Consider the following 27,834-nt stretch of genomic DNA (forward strand, 5'->3'; position numbering starts at 1 on the left):
CACCCCTCCCCCACCCAAGCTATTGACAAGTTCACCGGAAGCCTCTCCACAGAATATCACGAGAGAGATGTAGAAGGGATGATCACTAGAGTAGAAAGGAGCCTCCCTGTTGATTCTTCAAAGTCTACGGCTTTTTGTTAACCTACCTGCCCAACAACGAGTCGATAGACCACAAACCGAGCCTTCTGATTGGCTAAGCGAAGTTGCTTTCAGAGTGCTAATGAGGAACGAGGTCGGTGTGGAGAGAACACCACGCAATCGTCGCGTCAGTGGGCGCAATTGTCTTCTTGATTGTCATCTCATGAGGTGCTTGATGAAGTTATGCATTCAGTACATTTAAGATCCTGCACTGGTGCTAATTAGGACAGACCTCAGAATAGTCTGTCCTAATTAGCATCGGTGCAGGATGTTACAGGAATGATACATTTCTTGTTGTACTTAGACTAATAAAGGTTTAAACTCTGTAAGGTCTTCTGTTGGTCTATATTTAAAAGAAACCAACATTGTTTGTTTGGCTAACTTGGAATTGCCACCTCTAATTACCATCCCACAGTAGGACGCCTTATATATACATATTGGCCCGATATGTATAAAACATCACAAATGTGACTGGCGCTTGACAGTTAATGTTGAACAATAGGTGGCAAGGGTAACCACCCCAATGGCTGTGACCATGAGAGGCCTTCCCTGCACAAATCCTTATCCACCAGAGGCCAGTGGGCACTGCCAGGATTCAACCCTATAAACCAGCAGAACATGATGCTGGAGGTTCTTGACGTAGTCCCATGCTGGAGGGTGGACGGTGGGACTTGAGTTAGGTCCCAGAGGAGGTACATTAAAGTTCCTCAAGGTGCCCCAGTCTCAAAATGCACCCTGCTTTATGGAATCCTAAAAACCCAGGTGTCAATCGGCTCAGGAACCCCTCAGGAGTTTCATAACCCAAAGGAGCTCAGTGACCCTCGGACTATGATATGATATGATATTTTATTTGTATCGTGCTCATACACAAGTGTTTCAGAGCGTGACAAGGCAAGGGAGGGGAACAGGGGAGAACACATCAACGATCTGACTAGGCCCAGAGACATTGAGAACGCACAAGTGCATGGGAGAGGGAAAGGGGAGAAGTGCATGGAAGAGGGAGAATAGAGAGTGCGGAGCAGAGGAGAACAGACAAATAATAATAAATACAAATAAATAGATAATTGGGGCAATAAACAGGGGTAGTACAGCCAGCAAGTGGCAAGTGCAGTGTTTACGGCAGCAGACTGGGTAAGCCTGAATAAGTGCATAAAAGGAACACAATGGGGGGGAGGGTGGGGTCCTGTATGGGTACAGATACAGTCCCCATTTCAAGAGGTGACCAGGCGGCAGTGCAGGAGGGTGGCAGGGTGAGCAGGTACCTGGACCCAGGGGACAGAGGGTGGCCAGGTGCACGGTGCCAAGAGAGAACAGATCAGCAGGGGAGAGGTGGGGCGAAGGCAGAAGCAAAGAGGAAGGTCTTGAGGTGCTTCCGGAACTGGAGATGGTTCTCTTCATGTTTTAGAGTGGCAGGGAGGCCGAAGACAGAGATGTACCCCCAGCTCATTTCTTTGAAAAACGACTAACCATGAGGGAGTTAGAGGTAGAGGAGCGCAGAGCTTGAGAGGGGAGGTATTTACGGAGGGATAGCTGAAGGTATTATGACTAGTGCACAAGGAAGCTGTGGTAATTGAGTCATATTTGTTTTAGGGAGGTTTTAAAGTCTGACACCAACACTGTAAAATATGGGTTAATTTAGTCTGCAGATAACAGTGTCTGGGTACTGACAAATGTTTCCGGGGTCTGTGATGCCCTCCCCTGCCAGGCTCTGCAGGCTAGCAAGGGGGCCACTGGGTGGGCAAGGTACCTCCTTCAGAGGGGCCAGTGTGGTGGGGATCACCTGGTCACTTCCCCTTAGTTTCCTTCGCTTGATGGGGACAATCACTTGCTTGACCCACAGGACAGGCAGTCTTTGAGACCCTCCCCAGACCTGTAATCATCGGAGCATTTCCCCTAAGAGAGTGGGAGGCTTGCAAACCACTTCTCGTTCAAGTGCCTTGGTCTGAATGTTTCCCCACCTCAGTCCCATTGAAGGGGGGGGGGGCGGCGGGGGCCCTTATTCCCAATCATGCCTAAGGAAGGTGTGTGGACATCACGTGATCGCGGGAGTGCGATCCCGCGATCACGACGTAACGGGATCTCGCGAACCTGCTCCATGAGAAAACGTCGGAGAGCATTGCCGCGACATTCTGGCGGAGCGCCAGGCCAAGAGGTCGGCTTACAGCACTGCTCCTATTAAGGAGCCACTATAAATGAGGCCCAAAGAAGCCTCTGCAGTCCAGCTTCCAGGGCATAAGTCCAAGGCCACAGGAGGCCACATGGGGGCCCTGGAAGCTCACAGCGTGCCATCCATGAGCACACCTTGCCTCCAGTGAAGTAACTGGAAGGCCCAGACTGGAACTGTGAGTAACTCCCCTGCCCTACTCAAGGACAAGTTATGCCCACCAGTTTGTCTTATTAATAAAGACAGTTAAGACCCATCTGAGCATCCTGTCGTCCTTAGAGGCCACTACAGAAGGCCTCTCCAGGGTGCGCTGTAAACAGGCTCTCTCCCAGAACTTCCGGTAGCTGCGAGAGGGAGCGCCGTGCTTCCATGTGCGCCTCGGGGTATTACACGAATGAGGGCAATGAGCGACCCACGGAGGAAAGAGAAGGGGGCGTGGGCATGAGAAAGAATTATCCGTAGGAGAGGCGTTGTAGACGAAGAGAGAAAGAGAGAACGGACTGCGGAAAGAGAAGAGACCTAAGAAGGAGGGTGAGTGAGGAAAGACAGCATGGGCGAGGGGGAGAGGAAAGAAGGAAACGCAGAGAGGCTGGAGGCGATCATGCTTTGGAGACCTAAGAGACTGATCACAGAGGAGTTAAAGCAGAAAGAGAGAGAGGTGAAAGCAAATGGGAATCACAATAGAGACAGAACGAGAGGGGAAGGTGGATGGAAAGAGAGAGAAAAGCAGAATAGGAGAAACCCAAGAGGATTATTGTTGAAGGGAAAGTGAAAGAGAAAGGGAGCAGTAAAGGGAGATAACACCTCATCTGTACCATATTTGCAAAGTGTAATTTTCCATGGACCCATTTTCACACATTCCCCCAAAAAAACGAATGTCTCCCTATTGACATGAGTGGGAACATCCTCCAAAAACATAACTGTACCACCACAGAGACTCAGGGTATGAGGTATGCCCGAGAGACTCAGGGTAAGAGGTATGCCCCAGAGACTCAGGGTAAGAGGTATGCCCCAGAGACTCAGGGTAAGAGGTATGCCCCAGAGACTCAGGGTAACGGGCATGTCTCAGAGACTCAGGTTAAAAGGTATACCGCAGAGACTCTGGGTAAGAGGTATGCCTCAAAGACTCAGCATATGAGGTATGCCTTAGAGACTCAGGGTAAGAGGCATGTCTCAGAGACTCAGGGTAAAAGGTATGCCTCAGAGACTCAGGGTAAAAGGTATGCCTCAGAGAATCAGGTTAAGAGGTATGCCTGAAAGACCCAGGGTAAGAGGCATGCCCCAGAGACTCAGGGTACGAGGTATGCCCCAGAGACTCAGGGAAAGAGGTATGCCCCAGAGACTCAAGGTAAGAGGCATGCCCCAGAGACTCTGAGTAACAGGCATGTCTCAGAGACTCAGGTTAAAAGGTATGCCGCAGAGACTCTGGGTAAGAGGTATGCCTCATAGACTCAGGATATGAGGTATGCCTTAGAGACTCAGGGTAAGAGGCATGTCTCAGAGACTCAGGGTAAAAGGTATGCCTCAGAGACTCAGGGTAAGAGGTATGCCCGAGAGACTCAGGGTAAGAGGTATGCCCCAGAGACTCAAGGTAAGAGGTATGCCCCAGAGACTCAGGATAAGAGGTATGCCCCAGAGACTCAAGGTAAGAGGTAAGAGGAGACTCAGGGTAACGGGCATGTCTCAGAGATTAAGGTTAAAAGGTATGCCGCAGAGACTCTGGGTAAGAGGTATGCCTCAAAGACTCAGGATATGAGGTATGCCTTAGAGACTCAGGGTAAAAGGTATGCCTCAGAGACTCAAGGTAAAAGGTATGCCTCAGAGACTCAGGGTAAGAGGTATGCCTGAGAGACACAGGGTAAAAGGTATGCCCCAGAGACTCAGGGTAACGGCAATGTCTTAGAGGCTAAGGGTAAAAGGCATGTCTCAGAGACTCAGGGTAAGAGTTGTGCCTGCAAGACTCAGGGTAAGAGGCATGTCTCAGAGTCTCAGGTTAAGAGGTATGCCTGAGAGACTCTGGGTAAGGGCTATGCCTCAAAGACTTGGGGTAAGAGGTATGCCTGAGACACTCTGGGTAAGAGGTATACCTGATAGACTCGGAGTAAGAGCTATGCCTGAGAGACTCGGGGTAAGAGATATGCCCGAGAGACTCGGTAAGAGGTATGCCTCAGAGACTCAGGGTAAGAGGTAAGCCTGAGAGGCTTGGGGTAAGAGGCATGTCTCAGAGACTCAGGTTAAGAGTTGTGTCTGGGAGACTCAGGGTAAGAGGCATGTCTCAGAGTCTCAGGTTAAGAGGTATGCTGGAGAGACTCTGGGTAATGGCTATGCCTCAAAGACTCGGGGTAAGAGGTATGCCTGAGACATTCGGGGTAAGAGGTATGCCTGAGAGAGACAGGCTAAGAGGTATGCCTGAGAGAGACAGGCTAAGAGGTATGCCTGAATGCCTGAGACACTCGGGGTAAGAGGTATGCCTGAGACCTTCGGGGTAAGAGGTATGCCTGAGAGACTCAGGGTAAGAGTTATGCCTGAGACACTCGGGGTAAGAGGTATGCCTGAGACCTTCGGGGTAAGAGGTATGCCTGAGAGACTCAGGGTAAGAGTTATGCCTGAGACACTCGGGGTAAGAGGTATGCCTGAGACCTTCGGGGTAAGAGGTATGCCTGAGAGACTCAGGGTAAGAGGTATACCTGAGAGACTCGGGGTAAGAGGTATGCCTGAGAGACTCGGGGTAAGAGGTATACCTGAGAGACTCGGGGTAAGAGGTATGCCTGAGAGACTCGGGGTAAGAGGTATGCCTGAGACATTCGGGGTAAGAGGTATGCCTGAGAGACTCGGGGTAAGAGGTATGCCTGAGAGACTCGGGGTAAGAGGTATGCCTGAGAGACTCAGGGTAAGAGGTATACCTGAGAGACTCGGGGTAAGAGGTATGCCTGAGACATTCGGGGTAAGAGGTATGCCTGAGACACTCGGGGTAAGAGGTATGCCTGAGAGACTCGGGGTAAGAGGTATGCCTGAGACATTCGGGGTAAGAGGTATGCCTGAGAGACTCGGGGTAAGAGGTATGCCTGAGAGACTCGGGGTAAGAGGTATGCCTGAGAGACTCGGGGTAAGAGGTATGCCTGAGAGACTCAGGGTAAGAGGTATGCCTGAGAGACTCGGGGTAAGAGGTATGCCTGAGAGACTCAGGGTAAGAGGTATGCCTGAGAGCGGGAAAATGCGGCATATTATTATGCCACCTGCTCCCTCCATCCCAATCACCACCAACGAACAGGCTTGGGGGTTACAGTCCATGCCAACTTACATCACAAGTCACATACACAAATTAGGGCCCAAACTTTAAAGAAATTGTGCTGGACATAACACAGTTGCAAGGCCACTGTTCTCCATAGACTAGATAATTAAATGTACTGTCTTCTAGAGCATGCACAGAAACGCGGGGAGCGGTGGTTTGGGTGCCTGCATCTCTTTTCCCCACCTCCCTTCCGTTGCAAACAGCCCGGCCAGCACACTCATTGTAAGCAAGCTCGGAAGCCATGCGGTTAGCAAAACACGACCCCACGCAGCAACGACTGTAACCCAGACGCAGGGACCAAGAAGAAAGGAAAGAAGGCTTAGGAACCAAGTCAAGGTGGCCCAATTTGCACAGATCTTTACTTGAAAACACCTGGTATCCTCTCCTATGGCCTGAACACGACAATGCCCTATTGCCCAGTCCATGACACTCTGGTGTTTTATGAACTCTGTGCTGTCTGGGGGCGCATTGCAATGTGCACGGCTTCTGAATCGTAGATAGACTTATTGTAGGGCGTGCATTTGCTGCCTCGGTGCTTTCGGGTTACAACCCGAGTCTGCTAACATTCTTCAACTGTGCCCCAACGTACCCCAGAAGCAACCTTGAGTCCAACCTTGGTCTTTGAATGCGTCCTTCAGGTTCTAGTGAAATCAGCAAGGAGCTGGACGCAGAACAGTAACTTATATCATCTGGGCCATCAAAGAGCGGCCATGCCGGTTGCCTTCCTGTTAGCCCGGCAGTGGTCTTGATTGCTTCTAAGCTGGCAACCATGATGTGAAAGACTTTCTGATCCTAGGCTCGGTTGCACCGTTTAGCCGCACGGTCTACCAAAATGCCAATCCCTTATTGATCGCAGCAACCCCAATTGTATGGGAAACATCGTTCCTTTGGTGAAGGCTGTCTGACTGGTGATCGAGCCTGGCGCATTGCAGACAGAAATCGATACAGCTGTCCAAATGCAGCATCCCTGGATGAACAGAGTAGGACTGTTAGTCCGTTCAGTTTATAGCTGCGTGCCACTGCTCAATAAAAAAGTAATAGCCAATTGGACATCTTTAGACTCGTTAATGGTCAATAGTGGTGCTAGCGTCCAACTAGACCAGAACATTCCTGATCGATCGCGATCAGTAATGTTCTTAAATAATGCCAGTTTGTAGCTCCTTCCTATGCAGAAATTGTTGCCCCTTCTGGTGGCAGCTGCTCTTGGTCACACAGTATATATTTCTACTGTGTGGTCTTCCAATTGCCCAACATACTGTATGCGGGTTTGGGACAGCGTATTGCATCGGCGACCATGCCAATAAACTAACGCCGGACGGGCCTGCATCATTGGAAGAATTTAGCAACTCAGGTGTTCACTCTAATTAAACTAATATCATTGTCTTCTAATTTAATATCGTCCAGTTTACTTAGTTACTCTAGAGAAAGATACAAAGAACCCCCTGGTGATCAGAAGTCTACAAACTTTGGCTCTGCAAATGTTTTTGACTATGAATCCCATGATCCCTCATCATTAAATGTGCTAGCTAGAACTGATGGGAGTTGTAGTCCAAAGAAATCTGCATAGCCAGAGGTTGCAGACCCCTGGCCTGGAGCATTAGCCCACAATGTACAGTCGAAGACATTTACCAGAGGGAAAGCAACAAACAAATAGTGCCACACGTGAAAAGAGCCGGTGTAGCCATTAGTGAGCAAGTTAAGCGCTCGTCTCTGGGTCGGTCTGGAACTTGCCGTCAGAGGTTTCGATACGGTCCGACTCAGCCCTTACTTCCTTCTGAGTTCTACTCATTGAGTGCTATCGGCTCTCACTAGGGCACATAGAGGCTGGAGGAACCTGGCATGAATGCTATATACCAACCTGATATAGTCATTATTACAAAGTAACAGGCTCAAATAAAATTACTGACACCTACTCGGGCAGAAAAGAATGGCAAAGTAGATCGAAACATGTCTGGGGTGGCTCGTGTCTCAGTGCAGAGGGGACCTGGCCTAGCAGTTTGGGCTCGGCTGCTCGCATTGGTGGCAGAACCTGACTGATTTGCATATGGATGGACCCCTCTTGCAATGACGCAGACAGGCTACAAAACGGTGGTGTGGGAGGATGCCCAGAGCAGTGACAGTGTTTCAGATTAATTCAAAACCTTCCACCCATCACTTTTATGGTTAAAATAGACGATGGTGCATGTGCGGAATATCCCCTTCCCGTTTGTTAAAGGATCGTGCCAAGTGGAGCATAAGGAGGACTCGGGGGCAACACGCTTTACTTGGGATCAGGGTGATGCAGTTCAGCATGGGTTCAATCCCGGGTGAAGTGCTTAGAAGTGGGGAGGATTCCAGCATAAAGCGCATAATAATAGAATACAGAATCCCTAGCCATATCCAGGGCTGCGCCATGGAGTAAACCCTTTTGTACGCTCCGGCTAGCCGCAGTGATGACGCGAGAATTGATATCAGCGCTTTCGCCGATGCCCTCACACCAGATGGGCGGCGTTTCAGGATTCGTCTCATTAGATAGTCCTTCAAAGTTCATTAAACACTTCCGAAGCCCCGTGCCTTGGCGGTGCATTATATCAAGACTCTGCCCCGGATATCGCCCGTGAACCCAATGTGGCAGGCAAGATACTCCGTCTTGAAAAATTGCACTTGGCGCGACACCGCAAAACAAATGGCCTGAGATAGTCATCACCTGCCAGGTGATAGATAGCGTTGGCCTTCGGAGCGCAAGGCCATTACTCAAAGTGCAGGGATTGTGACTCTGATAAACTGATATCAGAGCCCTAAACATTTATTTAGCTTAAGGTAACTTAAGGCAAACTGAATAAAAATCCATGTGCGCCGGTCGATAGGATAAAGCAGTGCGGAGAGGTCTAGTGCGCGCAATAATGCCACGCTGAGGTTCCTGGGAGCTTACATGTAGCAAATCATCTTGATAGTACACGCTATTAGTCATACATGGTGCACCCTGTGCACACACCAAGTATGCATGACCATGGTCATCAGTAAGATCCCCAAAGGTACAGTGACATTATGATATGATGGGTTATTTATAACGCGCTTCATTCCCAGAGGTTTCTAAGCGCAGACTCGGGGATCGAACCTGTGATGCTCCTTGTCGTCTTGCTTCCAAGGCGAGCACGTTGCCCCTGAGCTATCCTCCCGAGACAAACATTGATTTCAGAGGTTTGAGGCAAGACAAATCAAAATGTATGGCATTTAGGCTTAATTAGGAGAAACCTAGGTAGCGTGTAGGCATACTGAATTCCACTGCTCAGACCCTATTTTCACCTACGGGGCCCCAATTACAGAAACGTTGAACCAGTGCAAGCACCATTTTGCACAGTATTAGCACCAGGGCAAACATTGCTGTAGTCTAAAAAACATATGCTCTCAATTCATGTTTTGCACAAGAGCAAACTTTGCACTAGTGCTAACACTATTCCTTATAAGTGCATTGAAAGAATATATTGTTGCACTGGGGGAACCATGGCCTTTTTGCTAGTACTGTGCACAATTGTATTGCACCAGGGGCACATTTCCTGATTGCAAACAAGCTCTTACAGAGAGAGTTCCTTCCTTTATGTGAGTGTTAGTGCTTGGGAATGCTAGCGCTGTGGGCATCAGACATGTTAATGGCATGTTAATGGCAATATATACAATGAAAGTCATTTGCCTCCTTTGCACTGATACATTTTCAGTTAAGTGCAAACAGATCCCCTGGCTGCAAATGTTGCCATGCACACTATGAAGTGCAAAACAAAGGTGTGAAAAGCAGGTGAAATCACTTGTATACCTTCCTTTTGGACTTCGCTGTGCAAACTGAGTGAACGTGGCCTGCCACACATGCATGATAGGCAGTGTTTACAATGAGTTCTATAGAATCTGTCTGCTTTTTGCTGGTGTAAAAACCAGACAGATTTTATAGGAATTATTTTATTTATTTACAAAAAATCACAGGGAAAGCAATACATTTTTGGCAAAAAACGCGTACAAAATTGACCTTTGATAACAGAGCGGAGAGGACATGGGTCCTTTACAATGGGTCGAGACAGTGTGACTTTAAGACCAGATATTGCAGGGCAAGGTGGAGACATAAACCATGGACGAGGACAGGACAGGATGACATAGGAACGGGATGGCAGAGAAAGTGCTAAATGAAGGAGGAAGCGGTGACGGAAATGTGCCGTAGGCTTGTCCTGGAATGGTAGGGAGTGAGGAGAACAGGGTAATGCAGTAGTGTATGGTGATAGGGAACAAGTTCTTCAGAAAAAAGGAGAGGTTTGAAGTTGGATTTAAATGGTGGTAGAGTTGGAATGGTACAGAGGAAGAGCATTCCAGAGTAGGGGCGAGGTGGAGAGAGAGCGGAAACTAGAGGGAGCACAGGGGGCTCGAGTGGTGGTAGGGAGTTAAGTCTAGTGTGATCTTAACGAGCAAGGATGAGAGTAGGTTGTGAGAGGAGCAGATAGGTAGGGTGGTGCGAGTCCATGGATAGTTTTGAAGATGTTGAATATACGTTTATACTTAGCCCTGTGTTTCATAGATATCCAGCCAATCTGGTGGCAGGCAGAGGAGGTGGAGGTAAAGCAAGAACTGTTGAAAAGTGTGCGGAACGCAAAGTTAAGGACTTTGTCCAGAGGTGAAAGGTGGTCAGTGCAAAGGAAGACATAGTAGCAGAAGAGGAGGGTACGAGTGGTGCAGAAAAGTGAGCAGGAGGAGGGGATAGAGGGTAATCAGCGAGGGTATTGTGAATGGTAGGAATTGTAGATGCAAAGTAGAGAGTAAGATCATTTGCAGAAATAGTAGGGGAGATAGAGGTGGGTTTGAATGTGAGAGAATTGAATTGATAGATTTTTCGAGCCACAGAGGTTGGGGGGATTGAGAGGAAATGGGAGAGAGATTCTAACATTTGGCAGAGTCAAGAGCAGATGATTAGTTTTGAAGAGCAGTGACTTAGAGTTGAAGCTCAGAGGAGTATCATGACCATTGTCAATTGCAAAGCTTTTTCTGCATTGTGGCTTTCAGTGTGCGGATGAGAGATGTAATCTAGGGCAGTGGAGGGAGGGAGTGAGTGTAGTAAGAGGGTAGTGAGAGGAGAAGGGAGCACAGTCAAGTTAGTGAAGACTTATTTAATGGATTGAAAGGTAAGTTCCGCATACAAGGAGAGTGGGTGTTGTAGGTCAGAGAGGTAGTGCAGGAGTTTTGAGGAGGAAAACGTGCGCTTAGTACTTGTAGTAGATGGATATAGTGTGGAGGAAGCAGAAGTGGAGATTAAGCCAAAGCCGTAGAGTAATCAGAGGGAGAAAGAGCAGTGGAGATATTAGAGGCAGACAGTTAAGAGGAGGTGAAAATAAGGACAAAGGAGCTTCCATTTGAATGGGTGGGCGGAGAGTGGGCATGAGAGAGTGAGTGGTTAAGTACAATAGAGTAGAGTCAGTGGATAGTGTAGCAGAGAGAGAGAGAGGAGGTTGAAGTCAGCAATGACAATGTGGTGGTGATCGGGAGGGAGAGCGCAAATTAGATACAAGATGTGGTTGAAGAATTGACCTACCGGACCACGTGGGCAGTAGAGAGAGATCATATGTATGCTATAGGGGACAATGATTGCAGAATTGGGTATTCAAATGAGGGAGACTTAGCTGGAGATAGGGGAGTATGAGAGGTGGGGGGTTTGGAGGATAAAAACAGTCCTGCGCCACCACCACTGCCAGTGGGGCGAGGAGAGGGAGTGAAGGTGTAGTCAGGGTGTGAGGAGTCAGTAATGCAAGGCGGGAAAAAAAATGCTTGTAGATTTCTCAAAATATGCCATTTTATTATAGAAATGATATAAAGAAAATACCTTGCTTGCCCTAATCTACAGTGGAATTCCCTACCTGGTCTAAAGGCTAAGGGTACTTACAGACAAGTAGCAGTACACAGTAAAACAAAGGCTCATAAGTGACAAGGCTGGTCAATGGCTGGGTTTCACCATTCACTGTTCCACCCTTAACTGCGATTCCCCTGGCTGGCTGCCCCTAGGGAGTTCAGAAGGGATGACACACACTCTCTTCACCTGATCGCCTAGTCCATAAGTGGTTGTCTCATTGATTTTGTGCCTGGTGTTGCTGGGATGAGGCGATTTCTTCCTGATGGGTGTTCCCAGAGAGTCTATTGTTGGCTTCGGCTGGAGATTGGTCTAATTCAAGATGGATGCAGGAAGGGATGTCACCAATCCAAGATGGCCATGGGACATTATGTCATCAATCCACGATGGCTGCAGGAAATGATGTCACCAATCCAAGATGGCCACAGGAAGCAATCTCACCAATCCAAGATGGCCGCAGTAAGTGATCTCACCAATCCAAAATGGCTGCTGGAATTGAAGCTACAGACCGAAAACAAAGACAAAACCAGAAGGCATGACACACGCTCTCATCACCTGAGCGCCTAGTCAATCAGTGAGGTTTGTCTGATCGTGTTCTAGATGTTGCTGGTATGAGGTGATTTCGTATTGATTGGTGTCTTTTGTGGCCTTTGCCTGGAGATTGAGGAGGTTATGCCACCATAAAAATGTTATGCTGGCGTAAACGCTTCTGCATTTGTATGGCAGTGGTATTAGGGGTGGCAGAAACAATAATTTGGTTCTGTGTCCTTTCTACATTATCTAAATCTGTGAAAATGTAGAGCAACATCACATGATTGTTTCTCTATTCCACAAAAAATGTCAAGCACATTGTGTTGCCGATAAAGCATGACCTTTCAGTAAAAATGGGGCACTGTAGTCACTTTTCCACAGGCAGTATTTTCCAAACTGCACAAATTAAAAAAAAGGAAAGTAAAATCTCTTTACTGTCAAAAACAGGAAAAATGTTGCAAGTCAACTTAATTAGGATAAGAACTTTGAAGGTCAGTGTTTCCATCAAGCCTTCAGTCTTCAGGATATCCTGTATTGTAGTCATTGTGCAGTGCAGAGCATCATTTACGTGAATGACCCCTGGATGGACCAGACTGAAGCCTCAGAGAATGGTTAAGGGGCAATTATCAAGTGATAATTGCACGTACCCAAGTTATGGGCTGAGGAGAAGCAGAGGGACATATGTGGCGGAAAGGCAAGTATTCTGATCTCTGATGACTCTGCCACATGTCTACAAGGCTCCCTTCACATTGTGGTAGTAGCAGGACAGCTGTGTGAATTGTGCTGAGCAGTGACATTGTGTGCGCTTAATACCAGAGATTGGCTTCTTTCTAAGCATCCAGACTGTTTACGTTCCAAATTATGTTCTGTTCGTTGCAGGTGGACCCCAACAGTATAGCTGCCAGAGACGGTCGGATACGGGAAGGCGATCGCATACTGCAAGTAAGTCACCCCAGCTTCTTTCCAAGAACCTCTTGGTGTACAGAAATATTTATAGAGGGCACTTTATGACAAATACTGCACTACATTTATATGTCAAAAATGATTCCAAATAGGGCTATAATTATAATTGGTTATTTATAACGCGCTTAATACCCAGAGGTTTCTAAGCGCGGACCCGGGGATCGAACCTGTGTTGGTCCTTGTCATCTTGCTGCCAAGGCGAGCACGTTGCCCCTGAGCTATCGTTCCTTGTGTGAGCCACTCCATCCCCCAAACAGTGAACATCCTTTGGGAATTCACAGTCCCCACTTTGTAAACAGCCATTGGGGATATCCTGTGCAGATATCCATATCAGCCCTGCCTTGCCTCAGGCATCGTGTGCATAGCATTGTCTGAGGGCATGTGTGTTGCTTGAAGAAACAATCATTACTTCTGCTGAATCCTTGCATTCGCTTGAGGGGCGGGAGCAGTGGTGGTGGGGGATCCCACAAGGGCTGGGGTGGGGGCGGAGGTAAGGGCGGGGGGCAGTGCCCGAGGAGGTGGGGTTTAGGGGGGTGGAGCTGGCAGTTGACCTCCATCAAAGGAAATGTCCAAAATAATAGTTTAAAATGGCGCCATTTCTTGCATGCTGCTTCTTTTCCAAACTATATATCAATTCCACTTTAAACCACTTCCATGGCACTGGTGATGAGTTGCTTCACTATGAGGATAATAGTTTTGACCAGTGATGCTGAGTAAATATTCTTTAAAATGCACAAGTTGCATCCCATTTTATTGAAAAAACTCCCACTTGGGTACTGTTCAAACAGGGTGATTTCTGTTCGCCATAAGCAGGTTTTTTTTTTACTTGAACCACACCCGGCACAGCTCCTGCAGTTGTTTGGCTGCATCGTGTGGGATAGTTTCAATGTTAACAGGGGAGTGCTTTAAGTGTGGTAAGAAATCGAGGGGGGGCATTTGGGGGGTGTAGCTTGTGGGATGGGCGTAGCTTAAAAATGTACCCATACCATAGTAAGGGACGCAAACAAATATATAAATGCATGTAAGCATTTATATATTTGTATGCGTACTTTACTGTGGTGTGTGTACTATGCAAGTGATCTTTTATAAACAGAAAAATGTAACATATTTCTGTTTGTAAAGGAGGGTTTGAAAGTACACAAACCATAGGGCATATAAATATATAAATGCTTACATGTATATATTTGTTTGCGTGCCTTACTATGGTTTGTGTACTTCAAGATGGCTTGAAAAGTACGCAAACCATAATAAGGCACTCACACAAATATATAACATTTATATATTTGTGTGCATACCTGATGGTTTGCGTACTTTTCAAGCCATCTTTTTAAAACATTTCTGTGTGTATAAAAGATGGTTTGAAAAGTACATAATTCAATCTGTCTTTTATAACGTGTTGACGACGGACAACGCCTGAGGTGCCTTTGTTTGTCGGCAAAGCTTTATAAAAGATGGATTGAATTGTGTTGTTTTCAAGCCATCTTTTATGAACAGAGTCCCCAGGTTCCCCAAGGGTCAAAGACGTCTCGGCAACCCGGGAAGGGGTGGGGAAACAAAGGGATAGTAACTTACTCTGGTGACCCCTCGTGCAGGTTTCACCAGAGAAATTTACAGTGACTAACAGAAGTGCCAGCCACTTTTCCATTTATTCTCAAGGACTCCTCACCTGGGGTCTGGTTGTGGGTAAGGCCCTGAATGTGTATTACATTTACTGCTGGTGAGTTACTGGCACCTGGGGAATTCCATTCCAACCTCTCAGGTGTAACTTATGTCCTAGCCTGAGATCCACGCAGAGGCTGCACTGCGGGTTTAAGAAGCCGGTCTACCATCTTGGATTCCTTTTTTTTGTGTCGGGGCTCACATGTGCACTGGCTGCCGCTGCCGACTGCGGCGGGTGCTGGCTGGCACTTCTGTTTGATTGCCTGACTTAATGGAAGGCGCATATACCGTCGCGGCTGCTACCGTGGCAGGATAATGTGTCCTACCAATGTTGCAGTGTGACCGGCGGTACCCAGGCAGGGCCCCGTCTCACCCCCCTTTTTGGGGACCCAGGCTGGCCCTGGCCCACTTAAAGCACTATAATAGTGGTATTTATTTATTGATGCAATGTTTGTCGATACCTGTATATTTATTTATGCAATGTTTGTCGTATACAGGTATCCGACAAACATTGCATCAATAAATAAATAATCCGGGTCCATGTATACGATAAACATTGCATAAATAAATAAACTGGGTCGTGGGTGAGGACTGGGTCGTGGCTGAGGACTGGGTCATGGCTAAGGAACGGGTCGTGGCTGAGGACTGTAACTCCCTCTGGTGAACCCTTGCACAGGGTCACCAGAGGAAGTTAGTCTTGCTTTTCCTGCAGCTTTGACCTGTACCAAAGTAACCTTATGTCAAAGACGACACACGCACACCTGCAGAGAGGCAAAGCTGCCTACAATACACACCAACTACCCACACCCCATTGCATCTCCCCTCCCATCAGAATGCAGGCATGAAACAATTCATTGACTAATGGCCCACCATTAGCAGTTTCGTGTGCTATATTCTGATTGGAGGGGCTAATCATGGCGGCAATGTGCTGCTCTGCCCCCTACTTAATGCTGTTGCAGGCTCTTTCTTTTTTCTTCCCCCAGTGCAGGGCATGGGTTTGGGGCGGCTGACTCTGGCCAAAACATCCTTGTTTTGATGGTGAAAATGCATTTGCTCAGAAGTGATTAATAATGCTTCTGCACAGTGCAGAATAACACAGATAAGGGTCACGATTGAACCTTCTCTGCTTTACAGTGGAAAGAGGTGTGAAGGTGATGCCGTATCACAGAACAGACTGGCCGGGTGTATTTCTGTTCTTGGTGATCTTTGAGGATTTACCTAAATTCCCCTCCCCGTAAGGTCGTCTAGGGTGACTTGATCCGCCATTTCCCAAACGTCCTTCAAACAAGCTTCTTCGGAAATGATTACCAGTTATGTTATGTTAGTTGGCATTTATATAGCGCTCTATATATCATTGGTATGACCTCAAAGCGCTGGTAGGTTGAACGCCCTCGGGGTCTGTAGTCCAGGTCAGTTGAGAGAAGAAGGTGTTGCAGGGTGCTTGGGAGCACCAGTTATGTGTGCAGCTGATGTAATTGTCTGATGGTAGGTGGATCCTAGCATTAGGTGTGGTGGTATTGATGTCAGGTGAATGTGTGCAGTCTGGCGGGTGGACGCCAAGACTGGGTTCTGGCTGCGTTAGGCCTGTAGGACCCTTATGCGTGCAGATGGGCCGGTTTATCATGGGGTATAGCTGCATTTTATTAGAATGATGAGGTGTTTATGTGTTAAAGTTCATTTGTGAACAGCTCAGCCGAAATTGGTCGAGGGGTGTAGCTGCACTCTAATTGAGTAATGGTGTAGAGAAGAGTGTAAGCGTAGTGATATTGGAGGTGAGAGTTTGGGATGAGTGATGATCTAAAACATGGGTAAGTAAATTACAGAACTATCTCAGGCGGCACCAGTCCCAAAACAAGTATGACCTTCTTGGAATGGTCAGGATAGCTTCTACTGGCCTTCTCCATTGGAATCCAACAAAAACAGAGGAATGTCTCTTCGGAGTACCACCCATGCAGTCTCAATGTTCTGATTTTTTAAATAAGTTCACATTTACCAATTTCTCTATGTAGTTCGCAAGTTTTTGGGTACGACCCTGACATTACGCCTCTGCAGTACCTGTTCTTACTACTATTGGTCTCTAGTGGATGCTGGGATATGACCACCTCCAGTCTCTTTAGCTCCTGTAGGCACTGCTGTGTCTCCGTTGCATGCCGTAGATATGGGTGGAGCCTCTCGTCAACATTAGGACAGAGCAAACTTTTCCATTTATTCTCAAGGACTCCTCACCTGGGGTCTGGTTGTGGGTAAGGCCCTGAATGTGTATTACATTTACTGCTGGTGAGTTACTGGCACCTGGGGAATTCCATTCCAACCTCTCAGGTGTAACTTATGTCCTAGCCTGAGATCCACGCAGAGGCTGCACTGCGGGTTTAAGAAGCCGGTCTACCATCTTGGATTCCTTTTTTTCGTGTCGGGGCTCACATGTGCACTGGCTGCCGCTGCCGACTGCGGCGGGACCCGTGGTGAGGGTTGAAAGCGCCCTTGAGTGGTGAGTTCCTGCTATTTCGATTCACCACCCTTGAGGAGGGTGTGCACTTTGTTGCACGGAGTCAGGGTCGTTTGGCACGCCTTTTAAAGGGCCACGTATGTTTATCTGACTTGAGACTTTCTCTTAATCAATGACAGAGTTTTAATGAGGATGTCCAGGGGCTACTCTCCATACCCCCACCAGGCCCATCATTCACTAGTTTCCGGAAGGTCTCCGGACCTCCTGGTCTCATGCCACTACATGCCCGCAGGGTAAGGCGTGTGATGTTGGTACAGTCAGCTTCTCAGATGCCCAATTTCTCCCCAAAATATTTATTTTCCAGAAGTTTAAGGGAACGCATTAGCTTGTCGCTTATCTTTCTTTAAAGAATGCAAACCGTACAGCATACTGGAGGAACGCATCTGCAACTTATTGGAACTTCCCCTCTAAGGTGACTTTTTATGCGTTTTACTGTTCGCTTCCAGCCTACCTTAGTTTAGTTTAGTTTATTTATTTGTATTGCGCGCCTGGCCCAGAGGCACCTTGCATTGGTGTGTAGTATACAGAGTGATGTTATACATGAAGTGATACATTGAAGGATTTGCGAGACTTAGAACAGTTACTCGCATGTTTTGTTGTTTCTTGTGTTTGGTCCCGGTGCATATAACTGAATATGTAAATGGCAGCGTCTTGAGCTCATGAGAGAGAGGTCAGCCCTCAAGGAGGATACAAGAGTATTATTATCCACAAAGGACAGCATCATTCGCCATTTGTTTCTACCCTCATTCTACAGACCTGTCTCTCTCGCCTTCCCGATCACTTTGAAATCCTTGAGAGGGTTGTCTTCAAACACCTAGTCCACTATAGAGAGTTGCGCTCACGTGCTGACGCGCTGCAATCTGGATTCCGGTCTAAAAACTCCACTGAGATTGTGCTCATCGACGTCACCAATTCAAGTACCACTGCCAACCACTCTCCGCTCTCCTTTCTTATCCTTCTAGATGTTCAGCTGCATTGAACACTGTGGATGATCCGACCGTCCTTCAAACTCTGTCTCTCCATGTCTTCAAGGACACTGCACTCGATTGGGTGTTCTCCTGTCTCTCTGGCCAATCCTTTTCCATACCCTGGCACTCGCCTCACTTCCTTCCCGATGTTCATCCTACATACCTCCTACCCAAGGAAACTAATTTCTTCCTTTTGCTTTTGCTATCAGCAGTTTGCTGAGTAAGCTCTCCTTTCCCAACTTCATTCTTCAAATATCTGAACACACAATCAACTGCCTAGCTGCCAGATGCCACTGACTGGCTCTGTTTCCTCGTGCTCAATTCCCCAAAGACAGAAGTTCTCTATCTTCCTGCCTCCAACTCCCTCCCCACTCTCCCATCTCTTTCCCTCCAGACCTCCTCACTGGCTCACCCGTGGCCGCAAACCTGGGTCCTCTTTGATAGTGCCCTTAAACTCTTCCAGTTCATCATGGCCTCTGCCACCGCAGCCAGACTCAATCTCCTAAATGTTAGAAAAATCTGTGCACAGCTAACGCACTGCGCCTCTAAAACACTTCTCTTTACTTTTGTGCTTCTGTGGAAGCCTAAGTCTTGCTCTGCCTCTCTCCTCTGCTCAACAAAGTCCTCAACTTTGCAACTTTTCAATATTCTTCCATCTTCCTCCATCTCAATCTGTCACCACCACGCTGGACTGCTCCACATGTTAAATCACTACTCACCTATACATGCATCCAAAGTCCTGCCCTCCCCGCACCCCGCTACCTGCCCGATAGTGCCTCACTGTACAATCCCTTTAAAAGTCTCTGCTCTTTATCTCTTCACACTCTGTCCGTCTCCCTCACACCCTGAACCTATTCCCTCCTTCGCTCCCCATCCCTACTTGCCGATCTCCCCTGGAATGCTCTCCCCCGACCCATCAAAGCCATTTCCACAGTGGAATTCCTCAAAGCATAGCTCAAACACCCCCTGCTTGTGAAGGAAGGAGCCCCCACAAATCCTTCCACCCTCCAATCCAAACTAACTCCCCGCCTCCCCCGCCTAGCCTGCTTTCTGCCGTCAGGACCACGTTACGTAATTTGTAAATATGTAAATAATGGCCTCAGGCTGTCAATGTTAAAAAAGAATGCAGTGTTATTTTGTTCCCGCCTCAGGTATATGTTCCCAATTCACACCCTCAGCATTCGGTCTACACCTTTCAAGCAATGCATTCTCTTATGTAAAGGGTAAAGGCATTGACCTCTAGGACTGCCCCCGCTCTCTGTATTATTGCTGACTTTGTTCATCATTTCGGTTCGATAAGACACCCAGTTATCCAATACGTACAACATCCAAAATTCAATATATGTACAGCATGCAAATTATTTTTTAAAGATACTGTATCATAAAATTGTCTGTTTATTATCGACCAGATAGTGGAATTAATTTCTCATGAGGTTTTTCAGTGTTGTCTAAAACGGTTTGAGTCTATTTGACCTAAAACAGTTGACCTAATCGCATTTGATCAAATTTATTTGACCTTTTTTTGGTCTAAAACGTGGGGGGAGACCCCCTGCAACTCCTTGCCCTCAACCTAATCTATACCCTTACCCACCCCATACATATATTTAATTAAATTTGACCCAAAAAGTTTTAAAAAATGGTATCAAATGTTTTAGGTGAAAATGCTTTTAGGTCAATTATGCTAAGATGCTAAAACCGTCCAAAACGGCTACGCGCACCTTTGTCATTACTTTATATTAAAGATAAATGTTAGACGTGGTGACCACGGGTGCTTGGAAGTTGGTTGGGAATAATGCATGCCTTCTGTACGCACCTCTTGTGCTTCCCGGCTTCTCTTCACTCTTAGCCGTTGTCATTTCTTATATCTCCTCCATTTTTCAACCGTGCCCCCAGTAATACAGAGCGGTAATGGCACGCTCCTTGCCGGAGCAGCACTGTATCGGCCGACTATTAATTCTGCGGCATGAGCCCGATGAATCTTTCCGGATCAATCTAATTTCATCCCTTCAGCCTTTTCATTTCCTCAGGAACCATCACTGCCAAGAACAATAGTTGTATTTCTCGCGCCAGCATCAGATCAAGGAATCAAGCTGTAATCTCTGGAGTGCACTCGGGTTCGCGAGTTGGACGCCTGCCACGGCCTGACCTTGGGAGAAGCAATAAGTTAGGTTTTAGTGGCATCCTCTGTAGGACGGCCTTTTTTTATCTAGCTGTCTCTGTGTGGCCTGCAATTCTGAAATTGTGTCCACTGCTGACTGAGTTATAGCGTCTGCCGCTAACTTGCGCTGCGGAGGCGCCATCGTGCTACCGCGCACTCAAGTATTCGTCGGTATCCCACTGAGAAAGACAAAAGTTGAAAATCAAAAGGATTGCAAATTCATTTGTTTTTTTAAATAGTTGGGTCCACACTATGCACTATGCACTATGCAGTATGCAAGTGACAAAGAGCAAATGCCCATTAAAATATTAAATGCTGACAATGTGTTTATTTATATAGCGCCTTAACCCAAAAACGCTTTACAGAGCACATATTTACATACAATATCACCCAACCGAAATTGGTACTCATTTATCAACCTTGGCCTTGTCGGGAGTCGAACCGGCAACCTGCAAATCATGCTCAGACCGCGAGTGCTCAAACCGCTGAGCTATCTTACCAGTAAATCACAGTGAAATATAATCATTCGGGTATTAAAATGAGATTGATGGTTTACAATATCTTGCTAGTTTAGATTTTAAATCGGTGCAAATGGGATCTCCTTTTGAGCAGTCATGGCCATTGACTGGTGCCAAGCAGAAGCACTAGTCCATCATGAACCACTGTCGCTATTTCTTCGGTTTGTCTTCAAAAAGATTTCTTTTTGAAGGGCTTTTGGTTCAGATTGGACTTTTTACACAGCTTATTAGTAATGTCGAGACGTGGCACTGCCACTCCATTCTGAGTCTGGCACAGTTATGTTATTTAGCAAAACAAAAAGGTGATGGCTGGAAGGTTTTGAATTAATCATAAACACTGGCACAGCTCTGGACAACCCTCCAGACCATCGTTTTTCAGCCTGCCAAGCCATGACAGAAGGGGAATGACCATATGCAAATCAGGTTGGTCCCACCCCAAAAGGGGCAGTCCAGCCCAAACTGCTAGGTCACATCCCTTCTGCACGAGACCACAGACATCCCCAGACATGTTTCAGTCTTGTTGGGCGTCATCAGTGAGGAGTAGCTTGGGTCACTAGGCCGGGCAGACTCAGGACCCACGTCTGGGTATACCCGTCCCATTCTGGGTGTCTTTAGCAAAACAAAAAAGTGTTGGCTGGAAGGTTTTGAATTAATCATAACCTGGCCTAGCAGTTCGAGCAGGGCTGCTACCATTGGGTGCAGTACCTGACTGATTTGCATATGGCTGGACCCCTTTTGCAATGGCGCAGATGGGCTAAAAACGGTGGTGTGGAAGGTTGCCCAGAGCAATGCCAGTGGTACAGATTCATTCAAAACCTTCCATCCATCACTTTTGTGCTTAGAGGTATGTTATTAGACTTGTATTCTGCCCAATTTCACCACTGTAGTAGTTTTGTGACTAGGCTTTCCCATGGAGTGGTGCACTGTGCCCTTAGTAGGGTATCCAGACCATAGCCTTCTGGAGAAAATAAAATGATCAAAGGGAAGATAAGAGGGTGGGAAATAGATGCTATAAGCAACCGGAGTGATGGATGCAGCGTGTGATAGGATATGATTGGTTATTTATAACACGCTTAATACCCAGAGGTTTCTAAGCACGGACCCAAGGATCCAACCTGTGGTGCTCTGTCTCGTCTTATTCCAAGGCGAGCACGTTGCCCGTGAGCTATCCTCCCGAGACAGAGCAAAGAACATTTTATGAGAGCATGGGTACATGTCAGACTGTTGGGTGGCCCATAGCTCTGCAAAAGGGACGAGGCGGATATGTCCTAAATCGTTGTGATAATTGGGCGGTGTTTCCCAGGCAAATTTGGGAATTGTAAGTTTGTACACAATGTAATGGATGTATATGGGGCTCAAGAGTGCGCTCGGCCAATCCTCGGCATTTGGTGACGTATTTGCCTGGACATCTGTACACTTTGTACCTCAGGTCAAACTCCAGTATGTTAATTCTGTGACTGTCAAGACTGAGCAAAGAGTGGCATAGTCAAGAGAAGTCCAAATTGAAAAGACCTGTCACCTTGCTGTCAAAAAGGTTATTATTCTTCACAGTATAGTGATATATAGCTACCTGTAGTGAGAACATATACCCTGATCTCCCTATGCAGCGGTGTTCATTAGACTGAGGCGAATGTGGGTATGCAGCAGGTAGGGCAGGTAGGGAGAGAAGGCCCAGATGTCTGTTCTTCTGTATGCAGTGACAGTCTGGCATCCTTATGCAGTGCTTAATTTGTAAGAAAATAAGTGCCAGAGCCCAGATATTTTCTAGCACGCCTGTGACCATGTCTGCCCCATACAGTCCCTCCGGTTCATTGAAGGTGGTAGTGACCTGACTCTGGCAGTGTTGACATAATATATTAGTTGTGGCTCGGAAATAACATAAATGTTTAAGTGTTTCTTTAAAACACAGCATTGTTAACATTTTGCTCTACTTCTATCAGTGGCAAGTGGAAAATGCTCACCAGCTCACCACAGACAAAAGAGCAAACAGGCTTTCCTCCTATGGCGAACGGATGGGACAAATACAGGCAAAATCACTACTGAACTCATGAAATGTCCTGTCAAACACTGCAGTGAGGTCTTCCTGTATAGGTTGCCACTTGTGACAGGCACTCCTCATCAACAACGGCCTTTTAACTGGCCGTGTCCATGTGTTGGGCTGCTCACTGGTGACTGTACTGTCATTGCCAACCCACCGTTATTAAGGGATATAGTCCTTGCAGCAATGTCATGCAGGGTGAGTGGAGCAGCGTGCGAGCATGGCTAGCCTGAGTGACCGGCATTGTCACCTTCCAACTCATTGTTATACATGAAAATGGATAATGCCATGACCTGCCAGCCTAGGCCACACTGTTGTTGCTTTTTGTGTTACTAGGACTGACTGACAATTAAAATAATAAAGTTGCCAAAATACCAATAGTTAATCAAACTGGGCTCAGAAATAAGTGCCGGGGCTGAGCCCTGGCAAACACCCCCACACATTTTGCCCTGCCCTCATGTTATCTTATGCCTCCATGTCTAACTTATCAACACACTGAAAATGGGCTTCAAGTATTCCAAACTGAAAGATGGACGGCTCATCACTAGTGAAAAAGTCAGGGCACAACCAAGACTATTCCCTGGAGTCTTCATGCAGATTGGTGCGTGGAACAGATGCCTCCGTAGACACAAGTCGAATAATTGGGTCCAATGTTAATTAATTAGTGCCCATGGGCAAGCACCTTTGAATATATTTGAACAATACTGCACTCAAACAGATGCTGTCAAAGGAAGAGTGCAAAATCGCTTGGTGGATATTTGCTATGTTCCCATATGTGCAAAGTACACATTTATTTATACTTATAAAAATTACAGGGAAAGCAATACATTTTTGGCAGATAAATGCAGACAGAATGTACCATTCATAACAGCGGAGGACATGGGTCATTTACAATGGGGGTGAGAGAATGGGACTTGAAGTACAGATGTTGCACGGCAAGGTGGAAACAAAAACCAGGGACGAGGACAAGGTGGGATGACATAGGACCAGGATGGAGGAGGAAGTGCTGAATTAAGGATGGCGGGGTGACGTAAAGGTTCTGTGTGGTTGTATATGAAGTTTAGGGGGAGAGGAAAACAGGGTGACGCAGTAGTGTAGAGTGCTAAGAAACAGGTTGTTCGGAAAGAAGGAGAGCTTTGAGGATGGATTTACAGAGTGGTGGAGTTGGAGTAGTACGGAGAGGGATTGGAAGAGTATTCCAGAGTCGGGGAGCGAGGAGAGAGAGAGAGAGAGAGAGCAGAAATGAGAGGGAGCACAAGGCGTTCAATTGGTGGCAAGCATGTGAGCTGAGGATGATCTTAACGAGCAAGGAGGAGAGTAGGGAGTGAGATGATATGATATGATATTTTATTTATATCGCGTTCGTACACAAGTGTTTTATGAGCAGATAGGTAGGGTGGGGCGAGTCTTTGGATGGTTTTGAAGATGATGATAAGTTTACACTTAGTCCTTTGTTTGATAGATAACCAGCCAATGTGGGGACGGGAAGAGGAGGTAGAGATAAAGCGAGAAAGGTTGAAAAGTGTGTGGACTACGACGTTGAGGACTTTGTCCAGAGATAAAAAGCATAGTTTGGAAGGCCATAGAGGAGACTGGCACAGTAGTCAGATATAGAAATGAATATGGAGGAGATGAACTGTTTAGCAGTAATGGAAGCAGGAAGATGACACATTTCTCTGATATTGGGGAGGTTGAGTCTGGCTGCAGTTGCAGATGTGGAAATGGAGCGAGAAGTTCCATGATGGATCAAAGATGACACCAAGGTTACAAGCGGAAGCAGAGTATGGAAGGTAATCAGGAGAGAAGAGGAGGAGAGGAACAGAGACTCTGTTTTGGCTGTGAAGTAGAGAACTTCAGACTTAGTTGAGTTGAACATGAGAGAGTGAGACGCCATCCAATATTTAATGGCAGAGAGACAGTTTGAAATTCTTACCAACAGCTCGTCAGGTAACAGGTGAAAGGAGAAGAATATCTGAGTGTCGTCAGCGAAGAGGTGATATGAGAAACCGTAAGAGGAGCTCAGGGTGCCAAGAACTGAAGTATATAGAGTGAAGAAAAGTGGACAAAGCACAACAATAAGGGAGGTGAGTTGGGAGGTATGGTTGTTCCAGGACACCTGAAAGTGCTTAGGGGCAAGGTATAAAGCAAATCGACAAGGCCCTTATTTTTGATGCCAACGAAAGATAATGTAGAGAGAAGGTTGGAATGGTCGACAGTGTCAAAGGCAGCAGACAGGTTGAAAAGAATAAAAATAGATGAAAGGCTGCATGCCAAGTGGAAGAGATGAAGTTGCTGACATTGAGGAGAGCTGTCTCAGTAGAATGCAAAGGTCAGAAGCCAGATTGAGGAGGGTCCGTGCAGCTGTGATCATCAAGGAACTCAGTGCGTCGATTGAATACTAATCGCGCTAGGATTTTGGAATAGTGTGGTAGAAGAGAGACAGAGACAGGGCAAAAGTTGGTAGGACAGTTATGACCAGATTACTTATGGAGGCGGATGACAGTAGCTGTCTTATAAGATGAGAGAAAAGTGGCATTGTCAAGTGAGGAGTTGAAGAGGGAAGTAAGATGTGGAGCAACACTAGGGGCTATGTGCTTCACAATATGCAGGGACAGTGGGGGCACAGGATGGGTTAGCCTTGAGGAGTAGGGCAGGAATCTCATCAGGGTTGGTGGGAGCAAAGGAAGACATAGTAGCAGTAGAGGAGGGTAGGAGAGGTGGAAAAAAGTGAGCAAGAGTAGGGTATAGAGGGTAATTAGCGAGGGTATTGTTAATGGTAGAAATTGTAGATGCAAAGTAGAAAGCAAGATCATTTCCAGAAAGAGTAGGCGAGATGGTGGTGGGTTTAGGAGGTGAGAGAATTGAGTTGAGAGATTTCTGGAGGTGCCTAGGTTGGGAGGATTGAGAGGAAATGAGAGTTAAAAGTCAAGTTTTGTAGAGTAGAGGAATCGTTTTGAAATGCAGTGAGATGGAGTTGGAGCTCAGAGGTGTGTCTTGACCTTTGCCAAGTGCAAAGGTTTTTCGGCATTGTTGTTTTGAGGGTGTGGACGAGAGGTGCAATCCAGGACTAGCGAGGGGAAGATTTAGGAGTGAGTGTAGTAAGAGGGTAGTGAGAGTAAAGGGAAGCATAAAGAGAATTGTTTGAGTTAGTGAAGGCTTCTTTAGTGGATGGAATGGAGAGTTCAGTGTATGAGGAGAGAGAGTTGTGTAGGTTCGAGGTAGTCAGGGAGATTGGAGGAGGGAAACCTGCGCTCATTAATAGTTGTAGTAGATGGAGAGAGTAAGGAAGATGCAGGAGTGGAGGTTGAGGCAAAGACGCTAGAGTGATCTGAGGTAGAAGGAGCGGTGGTGATATTAGGGGCAGAGAGTTGAGAGGAGATGAGAATAAGGTCAAGGAGTTTGCATTTGAATGGGTGGGGAGAGAGTGGACAGAAGAGAGTGAGTGGATAAGTAGAAGAGAGTTAGTCAGTAGATAGAGCAGCAGGGAGAGAGACGAGGATGAAGTCACCAATGACAATGTGGTGGTGATTGAGAGGCAGAGAGTCAATTAGTTGGGAGCAGTGACGGTGGCCGAAGATTTGACCTACTGGACCAGGTGGCCGTTAGAGAGAGATAGTATGTATGCCATAGGGGGCAGTGATTGTGGAGATAGTGTATTCAAATGAGGGGGAATTAGCAGGAGATAGGGGAGTAGGATGTTTGGAGGATGAAAACAGTCCTACACCACCACCCCTGCCAGTGGGACAGGGAGAGTGAGTGAAGGTGTAGGCAGAGGTCATGAAGGGCAGCAAGGGTTGCGGAGTCAAAGGTTTCAGTGAGGGTAATGAGGTCAAGAGAAGGAGAATGAGAAAGGAAGGTAAAGAGGGAGGTAAAGGGGGTTTTATTGCATACATGCTGTGCATTCCAAAGAGCAATGGAAAGAGAGTGTGATGTAGAAGCAAAGTGACGTCGAGCCTGAGAAATAGATGTGAGAAGAGGATGTGTAATGGAAGTTAGAGTTGGAGTAGGTTTTGTGAATAGAAAGAGTAGTGGAGCGAGAAGAGAGGTGGCATCGAGGAGAAGATATGATAGGAATGGGAAGAGAGTTGAGATGGTTCTGAGTGGAGGAGATTGAAGAGAGAAGTAGAAGGAAAAGGAGGAGATATTCCTGTGCCCCAGTTTGCATGGGGCATGCCAGAGCAAAGCATTGTTCAGTGCTACGCAAATGAGAAATGTTCACCAGAGGCCAGTATTCATCTCGGTCACGTGTGCACCTCTATAGTCAAACGTACCCTCTGGCACATATATTTACATTTTTGGAGTATCACTATCGAAAGAAGAGGAAGAGCCTTGTAAGGGTTTTTTTATAGCCAGCCTAAGCTAGGTCCATGGCAGGAAGCGGGGGATACAGACCGCACCTGAAACAGATCGTATCCCCTTCCTCTTCCTTCTTCTTGAGAGAGGACTCAGCAAAAGGTGTGGAGTAGCCCAGCAGTTTCCCAGGTGACGGATCCTCAGGAGAGCAGGGCTAGTTCTAGTGCAGCTCCTTAGGACGCCCGGAGCAGGGCAGTGCCAGATGCCCCGTGAGTAGTGTGACTATTTCACTTGCCTAAGGAGGCAAAACAGCCACGGTACAAGTAGCAGGTTGTGCAACCAACAGACGGCACCGGGCTGCACAGCTCGTCGCTGGAAACCCCCCTTGTGGTTCCAAAATCTCTCCATTTTTCTTTCCTACAGGATTGCAAGTGGTAAAGTTTTGGAAAAAGGCCCTTTTTAGTTGATGCACCCCACCTTGTAAATGGGCATTGCAAAAGCCCTTTGCTACCGGATTGTCCCTTTGTCATCAACTCAAAGGTGCCGTTCATTTTGATGCACTTACATTTACTCAGAGTGCTCTATCCTTTTACATGTTCATGTCCCAGCATGTGGATTTTTTAAGGTTGTAGTTATTGCATGTGATGCTGTTGATATGCATCCCTATGCTAGGAAAGGCGCGCCTGCGCGAAGGAAGATTGCGCAGAACTACATTTGTTTTCTTTCACACTATGTACAATCATGCAGTC

General features: G+C 46.9%; 1 protein-coding gene across 1 annotated transcript in view; it reads left to right on the top strand.

The window, feature by feature from the left end:
* Positions 1–27,834, top strand: part of PDZRN4 (PDZ domain containing ring finger 4) — a 494,262-nt gene that overhangs the window by 399,945 nt on the left and 66,483 nt on the right. Inside the window, exon 5 of the mRNA XM_069627988.1 lies at positions 12,862–12,924. Within this exon, the coding sequence (XP_069484089.1) occupies positions 12,862–12,924 (63 nt within the window). The remainder of the gene's footprint in view (positions 1–12,861; positions 12,925–27,834) is intronic.

The sequence above is a fragment of the Ambystoma mexicanum genome, chromosome 12 (assembly GCF_040938575.1).
Source record: "Ambystoma mexicanum isolate Mex_15411 chromosome 12, UKY_AmexF1_1, whole genome shotgun sequence".
NCBI lineage: Eukaryota > Metazoa > Chordata > Amphibia > Caudata > Ambystomatidae > Ambystoma > Ambystoma mexicanum.